The sequence below is a fragment of the Nerophis ophidion genome, linkage group LG13, assembly GCF_033978795.1.
Source record: "Nerophis ophidion isolate RoL-2023_Sa linkage group LG13, RoL_Noph_v1.0, whole genome shotgun sequence".
In the NCBI taxonomy this organism is placed as follows: domain Eukaryota; kingdom Metazoa; phylum Chordata; class Actinopteri; order Syngnathiformes; family Syngnathidae; genus Nerophis; species Nerophis ophidion.
The window spans coordinates 44,058,518-44,076,532 of NC_084623.1; the positions used below are offsets into that span (position 1 = coordinate 44,058,518).

The 18,015-nt window shown below is 39.2% G+C and overlaps 1 protein-coding gene across 2 annotated transcripts in view; it reads right to left on the reverse strand.

Moving 5' to 3' along the window:
- Window positions 1-18,015, reverse strand: part of LOC133564592 (sodium-dependent serotonin transporter-like) — a 66,188-nt gene that overhangs the window by 17,345 nt on the left and 30,828 nt on the right. For both annotated transcript variants that reach the window (XM_061918992.1, XM_061918991.1), the window contains 3 exons: window positions 10,988-11,210; window positions 4,147-4,285; window positions 3,687-3,821 (listed from right to left, as the gene is read on the reverse strand). In XM_061918992.1, coding sequence (XP_061774976.1) covers window positions 3,687-3,821; window positions 4,147-4,285; window positions 10,988-11,210 — 497 coding nt within the window. The remainder of the gene's footprint in view (window positions 1-3,686; window positions 3,822-4,146; window positions 4,286-10,987; window positions 11,211-18,015) is intronic.

An 18,015-nucleotide genomic window follows, 5' to 3' on the forward strand; every position in this document is an offset into this window, starting at 1 on the left:
AAGCACATGTAGACTGGTTGGGCAAACTCCCATGCACCCTCAAGAACCCTGCCGAGAGTATAGAGCTGGTCCACAGTTCCACGACCAGGACGAAAACCACACTGTTCCTCCTGAATCCGAGGTTCGACTATCCGGCGGAGCCTCCTCTCCAGTACACCTGAATAAACCTTACCGGGAAGGCTGAGGAGTGTGATCCCACGATAGTTGAAACAGACCCTACGGTCTCCCTTCGGCATCGCCTCATTATAACCCTAACCCTCTAACCCTGACCCTAACCAAATACGTAACTCTAAATTAACTCTTTGTTTCTTAGAATACGTTCCCCTAGTGTCCAAAAACCTCTAAATTAAGTTTTTGTTACTTACAATATGTTCTCCATACTAAAGTGTTACCAAAAACTCATAACTTAGTCTTGAATTTGAACAAAAAATATATATATATTTTTCACTAAGAAGGGTTCGGTGAATGCGCATATGAAACTAATGGGGTTCGGTACCTCCAACAAGGTTAAGAACCACTGGTCTATTGTGAGCGAACTGTGGTGCTGAATTTCCCCAGGGATCAAAAAAGTACTTTTCTATTCTATTCTATTCTAAAGATTCACAAAGTCCATGTTTGTCACATGTGAAATAAATAGTGATGATGTGCGGATCGATACTGACATATTGATACCAGATATGAATGTTGTAATATACATTCTCAAATCCAAAATATCGATACTTTTTAGTTCTTTTAGATAATGTGTATCATTAACAGAAACACAGTAACTCAACTTGTGAATAAGGGAATGTGTCAGTGTTGGATGGTTTTGTTAAGTGGTATTTACATGTTCAGTTAATTTACTCAGGGGTCGGCGACCCAAAATGTCGAAAGAGCCAAATTGGGCGGATAAAACAAAAAATCTGTCTGAAGGACGCAAAAAATTAAAAGTGTAATAATGAAGGCAACACATGCTGTAAGAGTCTATATTAGCCTAGTGTCAAAATGACTATATGCCACAGGCAGACGGAAATCTTTGCTGAAAGAAACGTTGAAATGTAATATTTATTCTACACATTTTTACAACATTCAAAATCATTAGTAAAATGCAGGCTTTTCAGACGGTGAGATAACTCCTGGAAATTACTGCCTTAAAAATGCCAAAGGTAAAGATGTGTGTGTCCAAGTTAAAGCAAACGACAGGCTGTCTTCTTCTAATGGATTTATTACAATCTTTGGCAAGCTGGGTAACGTTTGCTGTGGTCTGGAACAACATGGCACACAAACAACTATCAGAGATGCAGCCAATATTACATACAGATAATGTGTCATGAGACATGCAAATATAAATTAAATACACAAAGGATAAAAGTAAAGGAAATTAAATGAGCTCAAATACACCTACAAACGAGGTATAAAGATGCCTAAATAGCATGTTAGCGTCGATTAGCTTACAACAGGGGTGTCAAACTCAAATACAGAGTGGGACAAAATTTTAAACTGAACAAAGCCGTGGGCCAAGGTTGAACAAATGAACCTTTTAATAGGGACCCAAACAAGTTTTGCATTGAATATTGAACAAGCGAGACTTATATAACTTTATAGTGACATGCAAAATTGAGTTTCAAATAATACTAATAATTTAAAAATAGCAATGGCATATCAAATCAAATTTAAATAGAAATTGAATATCTCTTTTCTATTTGCAGCCTTCTCAGGTAAATATCAAAATAAACTTTTCCCACAGGCTAATAATGCATTTTTATATTGTAGCGTCCAGGAAGAGGTAGTGCTGCAAGGGATTATGTGTATTTGTTCTGTTGTGTTTATGTTGTGTTACAGTGCGGATGTTCTCCCGAAATTTGCTTGTCATTCTCGTTTAGTGTTGGTTCAGTGTGACCTGTATGGCTGTTGACCAAGCTTGCATTGCATTAGCGTGTGTGAGTGTAAAAGCCACGTATATCATGTGACTCGGCCGGCACGCTGTTTCTACGTAGGAAAAGCGGACGTGACGAAAGGTTTTAGAGGACCCTTGAGGCAGTGCCTTTAAGGCACGCCCCCAATATTGTTGTCCAGGTGGGAATCGGGAGAAATTTGGGGAGAATGGTTGCTCCCTGTGATTTTCGTGAGGGGCACTGAAAATTGGGTGTCTCCTTGGAAAATCGGGAGGGGGGGGTTAGCAAGTATGAGTATTAGCGGTGAATGCGGTGTTACAGCGACACCGCCGCTGTATAATACCGGCGGGCCAGCTTCTAATGTTAATTTGATATTGCGGGCCAGAGTTTGACACCCATGGCTTACAGTAATCCAGTGACCAAATATGCCCCATTAGCACTCTACACAAGTCAATAACATCAACAAAACTCACATTTGTGCATTCACGCATAATATTAAAAGTTTGGTGAGACAAAAAAGGAGTGACATAAAAGATGTCTTACTGTGGCGGCATCGACAAAGTTGTACATGTAAACAAACTACAGTGAGTTCAAGGACCGCCAAACATAGTAGGACAAAACTGCGCTTGCCAAATAGTCTCTAATCACTGAAGGATGTTTAATATAAACAGTTGAGTTTCTAACATTATGGAGGTTTGTTTTATGTTGACCCCTACAGAAACCACATTAAAACAAAAACAAAAATATTTTTTCCATCATATTTTTCCATTTTTCATACATTTTTGAAAAAGCTCCAGAGCGCAACTAGGGCAGCTCTAGAGCTGCGGGTTGCCAATGATATTTGAATGATATTACGGACCGTAGATGGTGAAATCCCTAAATTCTTTGCAACAGCTTGTTGAGAAATGTTGTTCTTAAACATTTCGACAATTTGCTCACGCATTTGTTCACAAAGTGGTTACCCTCACCCTAACCTTGTTTGTGAATGACTGAGCATTTCATGGAAGCTGCTTTTATCGCCAATCATGGCACCCACCTGTTCCCAATTAGCCTGCACACCTGTGGGATGTTCCAAATAAGTGTCTGATGAGCATTCCTCAACTTACTCAGTCTTTTTTGCCACTTGTGCCAGCTTTTTTCAAACATGTTGCATGCATCAATTTCCAAATGAACTAATATTTGCAAAAAATAACAACGTTTTCACCCACCTGTTCCCAATTAGCCTGTTCACCTGTGGAATGTTCCAAATACGTGTCTGATAAGCATTCCTCAACTTCCTTAAGTCTTTTTTGCCACTTGTGCCAGCTTTTTTCAAACATGTTGCAGGCATCAATTTCCAAATGAACTAATATTTGCAAAAAATAACAACGTTTCACAGTTTGAACGTTAAGTATCTTGTCTTTGCGAGCTATTAGTTTAGTTTAGTTCATTTAGTTACTTTGGTCAGTGGTGAACAAAATAAACAAAATATTTTACATTATTCATACATTTAAAATGCTGCAGACCTAAAAGGTTTAGGCTGAAGTTTAACACTTATTGGGCCTAACCCTCTATTCAATTGAATATAGGTTGAGAAGGATTTTCAAATCATTGTATTCTGTTTTTATTTACGATTTACACAACGTGACAACTTCACTGGTTTTGGGGTTTGTATATTAATACAACAACTTCCGAGCTTAATTGGTTCTGTGACGGAGCTCTTATGTGAACCCCCAAAAAAGCACAATTTTATTGAAAAGGAAAAATAAACTTTTAGATAAGAAATATTGTACAGTATAAAAACATCTACTGTAAGTGGAACAAAAAACTCACGGTTGTGCTGAGCAGTTTTTCCCAATCAGGTTTCAGATAAAAGACCACGCCCCTCCAGGCCCCTGGAAGAGTGGCCCCACGGACGAGCAGCACCAGGAGGACCAGGTAAGGGAATGTAGCGGTCACCCAGACCACCTAGAAGGAAATTGATGATACTGCCATTGAATTTAAAATAGACATTGTATTATTTACAGCTGTAATGAAAGTGGCGTCATCACTTCTTTTTTTTATTTACATCATGGAAAAACGTAATCAAGTAAAGCTGCTGGAAACAGACTTTCAGGTCCGGTTGCTGGTCTCTTAATTGGTGACGCACGTAACCAACATGTAGCCAAAATGATGATGAACGATAACGAGCGCGATATGTAATCCTCCCATTCCACCGTCAATTCACGCGGCCATTCATCCGCTCTAAGTGACAGCCGCCACCCATTAGCCGTATAGGCGCCCCGTCACTTACCTTTCCAGATGTCTTGACTCCCTTCCAGATACTGAAGTAGACAATGGTGAAGATGAAGAGAAGGCAGAGGGCCAGCTGCCAGCTGATGGAACCCAACTGGTGCAGACCCGAAGAGCGGTGGACCTGCAGCACGTGTCGACTGGAGGGAGACGCAAAAAGGTGAGATATGTTAAAAAGTGAACGTGAAACAAGAGTTGTTAAGGTACTAGAACAGGGGTCAGGAACCTTTTTGGCTGAGAGAGCCAAAAAGCCAAATATTTTAAAATGTATTTCCGTAAGAGCCATATGATATTTTTTCCAACACTGAACACAACTAAACACGTGCATTTTTAAGTAAGACCAACATTCCTAAAGTATAATAGGTCTCTTATTCTTTGTAATAACATTGTTATTCTGAAGCTAACTGTGGAGGGGGCGTGGCCCGCCGGCCTGCAGCGAACTGAGGTGTGCCAGGGCCGGCCTCGAAATCAGCGAGAGCTGCGTAGATGGCCTACCTGAGCCTTGTTATCTAATCACCTGTCGCTCTGTTATAAGCAGCAGCCAGGAGGAGAGACGGGGTTGGGGCTGGAGCCAGAGCGTGAGCGAAAACGAAAGAGAAAAATACAATTGCTGGAAAGCCACTGAGAGACTTATTGAAAAATAAAACAATAGTGAAACCCTGAAACAGGCTCTCATGTCGGTGCTTGGTGGTCTGAAGAACCCCCAGGAGGACAACCCCCACAGTAACCAATAATAAATAAATAACTTTTTAACGCAACTTCTTGAACAGGTGCGGTAGTAAACGGATGGATGGACTAAAAATGCATGAGAATGTTTTATGTTTTGAACATTATTTTTAACAATTATTACAAGTGGAATTATTCATTACTTATCATGTTAAGCAATGTCAGCTCAGATTTATCAGAGAGCCAGATGCAGTCATCAAAAGAGCCACATCTGGCTCGCGAGCCATAGGTTCCCTACCCCTGTACTAAAATATGCAATTTTTGTAGAAATTGCGCGTAAATACTGTAAGCTGCGGGATACGCGCGAGTCCAACTGAAATGCTAACGTTGGTATGCCGACAAGATTGCGACAAGCTGCAAGTTATATGATTAATAGGTGTGCATATTCAAAATTTGCGTAAAAAGTTAGAATGCTAACAATTAGCATGTGAAAAAAATACAAAGCATTATAACTCTGAGGTGTACGGCGGGATACACGTAAGTCCAACTGAAATGCTAACGTTAGCATGCCGACAAGATTGCGACTAGCTCCAAGTTATATGATCGATAGGTGTGCGCATTCAAAATTTGCGTAAAAAAGGTAGCGGGAACTCTTATTCAACCCTTTTTCGATTACGCTTGCACCTCCTGGTACCTCCAAAACCCTTCAATTTAGACTCCAAACATCCCAGAACAAGCTAGTCCGGTTACTTTTAGACCTCCACCCCAGATCACACCTCACTCCAAGTGGGCTGGCTCAGGGTGGGGGACAGAGTCAAACAACTTGCACTGAGCCTGGTCTATAAAATCCGCTACACCTCCCTGATACCGAAGTACATGTCAAACTACTTCCTTAACGTAAATGACCGCCAACACCAGGGGGAGCTCTACAAACCACGTTAAACCCAGATTCCGATCTAACAAAGGTCTTAACTCATTCTCTTTCTATGCCACTTCAATGTGGATTGCACTCCCAACAGGTGTAAAAGTAAGTGCATCTCTGTCCTCATTCAAAACCGCTCTAAAACAACATCTCCTGGCAACTTCAACCCGCTTACTAATACCCTCCTCCATTCACATCCCATCTTCCCGGATTGTAAATAACCTAATGTAAATAATCAAATGTATTTCTAATGTATATACTTGTTCTTATGCTATCTGAACTCACTATGTTTTCTGCTCGCTGTACATCTCCTACTAAGTAAGACCTACACTGTTTTAATGTCCATTTCTCTGTTGATGCAATTGTTGATGACTGAAGTTCTGATATCAACCAAACCCTCCTCATCCCACCCCCCGAATTGTTAATAATGTAAATAATTCAATGTACATACTATGATGATTAACCTGTGTGATGACTTTATTATGCTGATAGTATATATTTGTACCATGAATTGATTAACAAGGACCTCAACTTAAACAAGTTGAAAAACTTTTTCGTGTGTTACCATTTAGTGGTCAATTGTACGGAATGTGTACTGAACTGTGCAATCTACTAATAAAAGTTTAAATCAATCAATCAAAGTGTGCTAACAATTAGCATGTGTCAAACACCAATGAACGTAACTCTGAGGTGTATGGCGGGATACGCGCGAGTCCAACTGAAATGCTGATGTTAGCATGCCGACAAGATTGCGACAAGCTCCAATTTATATGATTAATAGGTGTACGCATTCAACATTAGCGTAAAAAGGTAGCACGCTAACAATTAGCATGTGTGAAATACGAAGGAATATAACTCTGAGTTGTACGGCGGGATACGTGCGAGTCCAACTGAAATGCTAACGTTAGCATGCCGACAAGATTTGGACAAGCTCCAATTTATATGATTAATAGGTGTACGCATTCAACATTAGCGTAAAAAGGTAGCACGCTAACAATTAGCATGTGTGAAATACCAAGGAATATAACTCTGAGTTGTACGGCGGGATACGTGCGAGTCCAACTGAAATGCTAACGTTAGCATGACGACAAGATTGCGACAAGCTCCAAGTTATATGATTAATAGGTGTACGTATTCAAAATTAGCGTAAACAAGGTAGTGTGCTAACAATTAGCATGTGTTAAAAACCAAGGACTATAACTCTGAGGTGTGCGGCAGGATACGCGTGAGTACAACTGAAATGCTAACGTTAGCATGATCACAAAATTGTGAAAAGCTCCAAGTTCAATAAGTGTACGCATTCAAAATCAGCGTAAAAAGGTGGCATGCTGACAATTAGCATGTGTTAAATACCAAGGAATATACCTATGAGGTGTACGGCGGGATATGGGCGAGTCCAACTGAAATGCTAACATTAGCATGACAACAACATTGCGGCAAGCTCCAAGTTCAATGACTAATAGGTGTACGCATTCAAAATTAGCGAAAAAAGTTAGCATGCTAACAATTAGCATGTGTCAAACACCAAGGAATATAACTCTGAGGTGTACGGCGGCAAAACAGGCCAAAAAAGTTAGCCTGCTAACGATAATAGTTAGCATGTGTCACCTACTAAGTGTACGCCTGCAACATTAGCAAACATTTTTTTTAGCATGTTAACATTTGCATGCTAACAGATAGCAGATGTCATGTTATGCCAAATTTTATGACCCACCTTGTGGAACGATTTCCCTTGTAGATCAATAAAGTTTGTCTAATAATAATTATAATAATACATTTTAACTATAAGGCACGTTTCTGGGCACTCAAGGACACCGTACAAAATCAAAACAATACAATTAATTGGATAAAAACAACAACAACAACAACAACAACAACAAAGATCGATAAGATTAAAATGAATATGCAGTCAGGAATAGTTGTGTTTTGAGTCTTGATTTGAAGAGGGATATTGAGTCTACGTTACAAAGGTCTGGTGGTAATGAGTTACAAAGATGAGGGGCAGAGCGGCTGAAAGCTCGGGCACACACGGTGGACAGTTTAAATACGGTAGACTGACCATACGCCCTCTTTTCCCAGGAGATGTCCTCTTTTGCAGGACTGTCCGGGGTGTCCGGGCGGGGTTTCTTAAATGCCTCAAAATGTCCAATGTTTTGTTTAAAGGTTGCGTGTATTTCCAATGTATGTACAAGGTTAAGATTGGAGGTGTGCGCAAGAAGCAACAGTCGAGAGGGAGGGGCACAGACAGAGAGAGCGAGATAACGAGGTGGTGGATTGATTGTCAATCAAGGCATATTTGGTCAACAGCCATACAGGTCACACTGAGGGTGGCCGTATAAATAACTTTAACACTGTTACAAATATGCACCACACTGTGAACCCACACCAAACAAGAATGAACACAACACAACATAAACACAACAGAACAAATACCCAGAACCCATTGCACCAGTAACTCTTCCAGGATGCTACAATATACAGAATCTGGAGAAATCACTCCACGTAAGTGGCATGGCCGGAAACCAACAACGAATGACCGTGACCTTCGATCCCTCAAACGGCACTGTATCAAAAACCGACATCAATCTCTAAAGGATATCACCACTTGGGCTCATAAACACTTCAGAAAACCACTGTCATTAAATACAGTTCGTCGCTACATCTGTAAGTGCAAGTTAAAGCTCTACCATGCAAAGCGAAAGCCATTTATTAACAACATCCAGTAACGCTGCCGGCATCTCTGGGCCCGAGATCATCTAAGATGGACTGATACAAAGTGGAAAAGTGTTCTGTGGTCTGACGAGTCCACATTTTAAATTGTTTTTGGAAATATTCGACATTGTGCCATCCGGACCAAAGAGGAAGCGAACCATTCAGACTCATCGACGCAAAGTTGAAAAGCCAGCATCTGTGATGGTATGGGGGTGCATTAGTGCCCAAGGCATGGGTAACTTACACATCTGTGAAGGCACCGTTAATGCTGAAAGGTACATACAGGTTTTGGAACAACATGTGCTGCCATCTAAGCACCGTCTTTTTCGTGGACGCCCCTGCTTATTTCAGCAAGACAATGCCAAGCCACATTCAGCACGTGTTACAACAGTGTGGCTTCGTAAAAAAAGAGTGCGGGTACTTTCCTGGCCCGCCTGCAGTCCAGACCTGTCTCCCGTCAAAAATGTGTGGCGTATTATGAAGCGTAAAATACGACAGCGGAAACCACGGACTGTTGAATGACTGAAGCTCTACATAAAACAAAAATGGGAAAGAATTCCACTTTCAAAGCTTCAACAATTAGTTTCCTCAGTTCCCAAACGTTTATTGAGTGTTGTTAAAAGAAAAGGTGATGTAACACAGTGGTGAACATGCCCTTTCCCAACTACTTTGGCACGTGTTGCAGCCATGAAATTCTAAGTTAATTATTATTTGCAAAAAAAAAAAAACTTTATGAGTTTGAACATCAAATATATTGTCTTTGTAGTGCATTCAATTGAATATGGGTTGAAAAGGATTTGCAAATCATTGTATTCCGTTTATATTTACATCTAACACAATTTCCCAACTCATATGGAAACAGGGTTTGTAAATAAATATATTATTTATAAAGCAAGTTAAAGTATCATTGGCAAATTTTCACCTAGCCCGCCTTGGCATGCATATATGAGTCCTCTTTTTGAGATTTCAGAATATGGTCAGCCTAAAACAGGGGTCACCAACCTTTTTGAAACCAAGGGCTACTTCTTGGGTACTGATTAATGCGAAGGGCTACCAGTTTGATACACACTTAAATAAATTGACAGAAATAGCCAATTTGCTCAATTTACTTTTAATAAATAAATCTATATATCTAAAAAAATGGGTATTTCTGTTTGTCATTCCGTCGTACATTTTTTTTTTTCCTTTTACGGAAGTTTTTTGTAAAGAATAAATGATGAAAAAAACATTTAATTGAACGGTTTAAAAGAGGAGAAAACACAAAAAAAATGAAAATGAAATTTTTAAACGTAGTTTATCTTCAATTTCAACTCTTTAAAATTCAAAATTCAACCGAAAAAAGCTAATTCGAATCTTTTTGAAAAAATTAAAAAAAAGAATTTCTGGAACATCATTAGTCATTTTTTCGGATTAAGATTAATTTTAGAATTTTGATGACATGTTTTAAATAGGTTAAAATCCAATCTGCACTTTGATAGAATATATAACAAATGAGACCAAGCTATATTTCTAACAAAGACAAATCATTATTTCTTCTTGATCTTCCAGAACAAACATTTGAAAATAAATTCAAAATACTTTGAAATAAGATTTAAATTTGATTATACAGATTTTCTAGATTCGCCAGAATATTTTTTTTGAAGTTTAATTATAATAAGTTTGAAGAAATATTCCACAAATATTCTTCGTTGAAAAAACAGAAGCTAAAATGAAGAATTAAATTAAAACGTATTTATTATTCTTTGCAATAAAAAAAAACAAAAAACTTTACCATTGATTTAAATTGTCAGGAAAGAAGAGGAAGGAATTTAAAAGTTAAAAAGGTATATGTGTTTAAAAACTCTAAAATCATTTGTGAGGTTGTATTTTTTCTCTAAAATTGTCTTTCTGAAAGTTATAAGAAGCAAAGTAGAAAAATAAATGAATTTATTTAAACAAGTGAAGACCAAGTTTTTAAAATATTTTCTTGGATTTTCAAATTTTATTTGAGTTTTGTCTCTCTTAGAATTAAAAATGTCGAGCAAAGCGACACCAGCTTGCTAGTAAATAAATACAATTTAAAAAAATAGAGGCAGCTCACTGGTAAGTGCTGCTATTTGAACTATTTTTAGAACAGGCCAGCGGGCGACCCATCTGGTCCTTACGGGCGACCTGTTGCCCGGGGGCACCGCGTTGGTGACCCTGGCCTAACATAAGGGGACAGCGAGACGGATGGATGAAGAAGATCTAAGGGAACGTGAGGGTGTGGGTGACATGGAGCAGGTCAGAGAGATATGACGGAGAGAGGTTACGGATAGCTTTGAAAGTGAGGAGAATTATTTTAAAAGTGGATATGGGGTTTGATGGGTAGCCAGTGGAGTTGCTGCAGAACAGGGGTGATGTGCTGGATTGAAGGAATTCTGTTGATTATCCGGGCTGGAGAGTTCTGGAGAAGCTAAAGTTTGTGAAATGACTTATGAAGGAGACCAAACAGGAGAGACTTGCGGTAGTCCAGACGAGAGGTCTAAGTCTAAGCTTTCACATCCCACTTACATGCACTTACGTATAGAACTCCTCGGCGGGGGAGGTGGAGGAGTTGGTCCACGAGACATTGTGGTCGGTGGACATGTAGCGGTTACAGTTGGCCGTGTTCCAGCTGTTGGTGCAAGTGGTCCAGGGCAGGGTGGGCTGGAATGACGACAACAGGTAGTACAAGGCCCAGGCCATGATGGTGTTGTAATAGAAGGCAATGTAGAGGGCTATGATGCAGATGGCGAAGCCAATACCTGGATGAGGAAATCAAATCACAGTTAGAAAAAAGCCTACTGTATGTTTGCAATACTCTCTAAAGGTTATTTGGCGAGTCACTCATCCTACGTAGATACCAGTTCGGTTTTCAGGCCGATGCTTAAGTGGCTGACATTTTCCAGGCCACGACAATTTACATAGCATCCAATTTCCAAACACCTGGCATTTGGCATGGAAATGTGATGATTTCCATAACAGAGATTGAGAATATCTGTTTAAATGTTCAAGAAGGAGTCATAGCTACTCTGAACGGGGTTAAACCCTGACCTTCTTTCCTTTTTGTAGCCATTTAGTGCATCGGTTAGTGGAATTCAACTCTGGGCTTGAAACCATGAATTCAATTATATTTATATAGCGCTTTTTCTCTAGTGACTCAAAGCGCTTTACATAGTGAAATCCAATGCCTAAGTTACATTTACACCAGTGTGGGTGGCGCTGGGAGCAGGTGGGTGAAGTGTCTGGCCCAAGGACACAACGGCAGAGACTAGGATGGCAGAAGAGGGGATCGAACCTGCAACCCTTAAGTTGCTGGCACGGTCACTCTACCAACCGAGCTATACCGCCCCAAATACGAAATCAAATATGAATCAGCTTGAAGGCCGAACTGCACTTTTTAAATTTTTATTTGCCTATCAATCCCAAACATGTATGTTTTTCTTTTTGTTATGCATTCAATGAATGAATGAATCAATCAATCAATCAATCAATCAATCAATCAATCAATGTTTATTTATATAGCCCTAAATCACAAGTGCCTCAAAGGGCTGCACAAACCACAATGACATCCTCAGTAGGGTCCACATAAGGGCAAGGAAAAACTCACCCCAGTGGGACGTCGACCATGATGACTATGAGAAACCTTGTAGAGGAACCCGCCCCCCTCCCCCAGGGGACCGAAAGCAATGGATGTCGAGCGGATCTAACATGATATTGTGAAACCGTAAGAATCAAGTCCAAAGTGGATCCAATATAGTAGCGAGAGTGTCGAGCGGATCTAACATGATATTGTGAAACCGTAAGAATCAAGTCCAAAGTGGATCCAATATAGTAGCGAGAGTCCCATCCAAAGTATAGCCAGCAGGAAACCATCCCATGTGGAGGCGGATCAGCAGCGCAGAGATGTCTCCAACCAATACATAGGCGAGCGGTGCATCTTGGGTCCCGACTCTGGACGAGCGGTCCATCCTGGGTCCCGATTTTTGACAGCCAGTACTTCATCCATGGCCACCGGACCGGACCCCCTCCACAAGGGAGGGGGGGTTATGCATTTTTGTTATGCATTCTACTTTGTGAAATACGTCAAGTATGAGGTGGCTAACAATGCATGTAATAAAAGTACACTATTCCGCCTATTAAGCCTTCTAAATAAACATAGTAGATCTGCTAACAATATTCCATTTACATCTTGTGACCTGAATATCAACCAAGTTTTAGCGATATTGTTATTATAAACGCTAACGCAGACAGACTATAGAGATGTTTGTGTTTACAAACAAGACATCATTGCGGAGCCGAAGCCGAGTTTCTTAACATGGAGATATTCTCACTACTTTATTTTGACCAGCACAAACAAAAGAACATTTTAGTTAAATGTAAGTTGGATCAAAGATTCCATCTACTGCCCAAAACAGCAAATCAAATCCGCTGAAACAGCTACAAAAGCAACATGCTTCGACAAAGCTAGTAAAGAGAGACACAGATTCCGATGCCAGTTCACCGGCTGGATTTTAACGGAAGGTCTGCTAGCCAGGACAACATTGATAGAGCCATTGCAGCGTATGTGCTAGAAGACATGCAGGCTATTTCTACAGTGGAGTCACATGCTTTCAGGCAGCTAATTAGAATGATAACGGGCGTCAAACAGCAAATGGCATGGAAAACATGTTCCAAGTACCTGGACACAGTGGACAGTGAGTACATAAACATGGAAAGCGAGCTAAAAAAGACACTTCAAACTTTGCCTCTGCTCATCATTCAGCACTGAAGGTACACACACACTCTGTCAATTCTCTTATGTATTCTTTTATTCTAGATTTCTAGTGTTTGATTATCACATCACTCTAAATGTACAGACTATAAAGTTCACAAAAATAAAGAGGGATCCTAGTGGGCCAGACCAATCGTTCCTTTTCTCTTAACTAAAACTGGGGAAATGCGTAGTGTGTTCTGGGCTTCACTGGAGACATGATTTTATTTCACAATTCCTTGAGGGAAAAAAACGCCTGGTTAGGCTTTGTGTGAATAGCAGTATGTGTGCGGTATATAGTGACATGATATATAATCATGTCATGTGTGCCTTCATGGGTGAAGCCAGGTTTACAGCTATGTTGTTATTATGCTGTTTGTTACTTATGTATGTTTTGTTGCAGCTATTTAAAAATTATTTTGTCAATTTGTTCTAGCCCAAAATAAATTGTCCCTTTGAAACATATCTTTGTCTTTGTGTGTTGTATGTAGACCACATTGCTTAGCAGAGTTCAGTGATGCAAATGCCTGTCATGTTGATCAACAGATTGTATTATTTTCCAGTGCAATAACAGTACTAAAATGAAAAATAAAGTAACTAAATAGTTACTTTTCACAGTAACGCATTACTTTTTGCTGTAAGTAACTGTGTTAGTAGCTCAGTTACTTTTGAAATAAAGTAACAAGCAACTGTAACTAGTTACTGGTTTTCAGTAACAAACGCAACACTGCAAGTATCAGATAATTATGGTTGCATATTACAAAAAAAGATAACAGGAAGGCTTCCACACTCGCTGGATCAGAGATATTCTGGATTTTCTTAAATTTAATAAAATTAGGCTGACATTGAACGTTTTTTTCTGTGAAATTCCAAGAAGTATGGAGTGCTTTCTTAAAATACCGTATTTCCTTGAATTTCCGCAGGGCATTTAGAATGCGCCTGCCTTGAATTACTGCCGGGTCAAACTCGCGTCCCAAAATAATTAGCGCATGCTTAGTATTACCGCCTAGTCAAACTTGTGACGTCACGAGTGACACTTCCCCTGTCATCATTTTCAAAATGGAGGAGGTTGATTTCAATACCCGTAATATAAAATCGCATAGGGAAGAAGATTAAGAGCTATTCAGTAGGATTTAAGGTCCAAGCTTACATCACACTCAAATTTTTACTACATACCTTCGGTAAGTGCCAGAGTGAGAAGAGGTTTTAAAATATTTTGCGCATGCTTACTTTTACCGCATGCCTTTGGTAAGCGCAGGAGTGAGAAGAGGTTTTAAATTAATTAGCGCCCCGGCAAAAATTCAAGGAAATACGGTATGTAAAGGGGACTGATCTCCAGTTTGGCCCCGATTGAGACGCGGTTGAATAGTGGATGATTGATGAGCCTTTTTACTTTCTTTTGTTTATTGCTGCACCATGTTGGGGCCATTTGGATTTGGAGAAATTTGCCTGTACTTATTTGACAGATATTTTCTTTCTTTCTTTATTTTTTTTTTTTTAATTGGCGGGAAAAAACATTGGATTTGATTTGTATTGTATTGTATTGCTGTAAGCTGTGTATCAAAAATTTTTTTTTCCAATGAACAAGTGTTTGAAAAAAAAGGTTGCCGTGCAAAAAAACTAAGTTATGAAAAGTTGGAATGTTATGAGCAAAAAAGATGCTATATTAAGAAAATGTTAGGAGGGAGAACTGATCCATCCATCCACTTCCTACTGCTTATTCCCTTTGGGGTCGCGGGGGGCACTGGTGCTTATCTCAGCTACAATCGGGCGGAAGGCGGGGTACACCCTGGACAAGTCGCCATCTCATCGCAGGGCCAACACAGATAGACTGAAAACATTCACACTCACATTCACACACTAGGGCCAATTTTGTGTTGCCAATCAACCTATCCCCAGGTGCATGTCTTTGGAGGTGGGAGGAAGCCGGAGTACCCGGAGGGAACCCACGCATTCACGGGGGGAACATGCAAACTCCACACAGAAAGATCCCGAGCCCGGGATTGAACCCCAGACTACTCAGGACCTTCGTATTGTGAGGCAGACGCACTAAGCCATCTTCCACCGTGAAGCCCGGGAGAACTGATATTATGGGAAATTTTGATTGTGATGGTAACAAATGTTAAGTTACAATAAAGTTGCCTCATGTTCCCAAAAAAAATTCAGTAATGGGATAATGTTACAAGAATATACAAGAATATGTGAAATTAAAAAAATAAACAAAAAATACTGTAGTGATGTTTTACTTATTTTGTACCGCAGAGAATTAAAAGTAGACGCACAAAGCACATAGTCAGAGCTCATTGGCAAATTATTGTACCGTTTTAATTATTTATAACTAATAATAGTAATAATTATTGAAATTGAAATGAATGAATGAAATAAGTTTATTTTGGTCTTATAATCAATCAAATCAATCAACCATTTTGTGTGATCAGTTTTAAGGTACATGTTATATGTATACAATAATGCACATTTACACACGAAAGAAAAGAAAAAGAATGACCAAAAAGGAATAGGCTGAAGCCAAAGCCTATATTTGCCTATCCTATACCTTCACTGAAGATTAGATTGCCTGGAACATCAACGTTAAAAAAAATAAAAATAAATAAAAAATCAATGGGATGAAAGTAATTGTTACTATATTTTATAATTTTCAATTATTTCACCTTTCAATGTTTTCTTAAACCTTACCAAAGAAGTGCATGTTTTCATCTCATCACTGAGCTTATTCCACCATTTAACTCCTAAAACTGTAATACATTTGTATTTTTTTTTTTTTCTCGCTTTACCTATTTAAAAAATTGATATCCCCCTTAAATTATAGTTTTCTCCTCTTAAATGAAATAGCCTGAGAATACAAGCTGGAAGGCTGTTGTTCTTTACTCGAAACATAATTTCCATTGTTTTTAAAAACATATATATATTAAAACATAAATTATACATAGAAACACGGCCAAAGGCTTCCTTGCAGTCCGCTTTCTGCTCCGGCCTCCACAAAGTGCAGACATTCTCCATACAGCTATACTTGTTGGTAAATGAAGCGAGATGAGGCATTATCATCACACTTCAACATCTCTACCATGTGTACGCTGCCTCTTTGCTCGGTCAGCAATGCGAATGAAAATCTGTTCTTAATTGTCTTACCCTGTGTACACATTTTTTAAATACATACCAACTATAAAGGTGCATTACCCAGAAGGCTTAGCATTGTAGACAGGAACCGGAAGTAGGTCTGAGCTAGTGTACACGAACAATTGAGCAACAAAGAGTTGGTGTGACTGTGAGTGTGAATGTTGTCTGTCTATCTGTGTTGGCCCTGCGATGAGGTGGCGACTTGTCCAGGGTGTACACCGTATTCCGCCCGATTGTAGCTGAGATAGGCGCCAGCGCCCCCCGCAACCCCAAAAGGGAATAAGCGGTAGAAATGGATGGATGGATGGAGTTGGTGTATTGTTACATGTTGCTGTTTCTGCCTCGTCAATCGTCCTGATTGGCCGAAATGTTACAGGGATTGAACAAAGTTGCAAGGGCGCGCATTGATTGCATTTGCATGAATCGGCGCCATTGCGAATAGTTGGAGGGATTTGTATCAGAAAGCCTCGAGTAACAAAAGTGTCAGCATGGTGAGTTCAATGATTGTGGCCTTTAGGTGTCGCAGAAAACAATTTTCACCATATTTTAACTTAAATACAGCTTCAGTTCTTAAAAAAACCTACAAAATAATACAAATATGTACGATTCGGTTTCTATAAACTGTCTCGGTGACCGTACGGCCGAATGAAACATATACGAAAATTGATCCAAACCAATGAATACAAATTTGAAGAATAAAATTGACAGTAAAACAAGATCATGCTAAAAATGATTAATACAATTTAACAGTACAGATTATGGCTAAAATAAAAGATGCTAATAAGATAAATCATTCTATTATTGATTAATAGTATAATTAATAGTTTTAAATACTTAATTATAATTTAACTACTATTAGTATGCCCTATTTCAAATACTACTAATAATAGGCATTTTTTAAGAGCTATTACATTGATTATTATTTTAACCATTACCCTTTTGGGTTGAAATAGTACAAATTTGTAGGGTACTTAGTATCGGCTGGTACCCTTTTCGGTTTTACAGTTGTAAGATTTTTTGGGGGATACTTAAAAAAAAAAAAAAAAAAAATTAAGCATATTTTACAATTTTTTTTAGACCTAAATTAAACATTTTCAAACATATAAATTGCTAAAAAAAATATCAATACTACAGTAGTATTGGCCACTATAAGAGAGCAAATCAATCAAAGGGTGCTGTTCAGTATCGTGGGATTTGTATCAGAAAACCCCGAGTAACAAAAGTGTCAGCATGGTGAGTCAACGATTGTGAAATGAGGTGAAGAGAATTATATTTATATAGCGCTTTTTCTCGAGTGACTCAAAGCGCTTTGCATAGTGAAACCCAATATCTAAGTTAGATTTAAACCAGTGTGGGTGGCACTGGGAGAAGAAGGTGGGTAAAATGTCTTGCCCAGGGTCACGATGGCAGTGACTTGGATGGCGGAAGCGGGGATCAAACCTGGAATCCTTAAATTGCTGGCACAGCCGCTCTACTAACCGAGCTATACCGCCCCAAACCAAATTGTGGCCATTAGGTGTCGTTGAAAACAATTATCACTCCATTTTAACTTAAATACAGCATAAGTTCATTAAAAAAAAGAAACTACAATATAATACAAGTATTTATGATTCGTGCTGATATCGTGCCAATACTAAAGGCTACAATATCGATATCGGAAGTGAAAAAGTTGTATCGGCAGC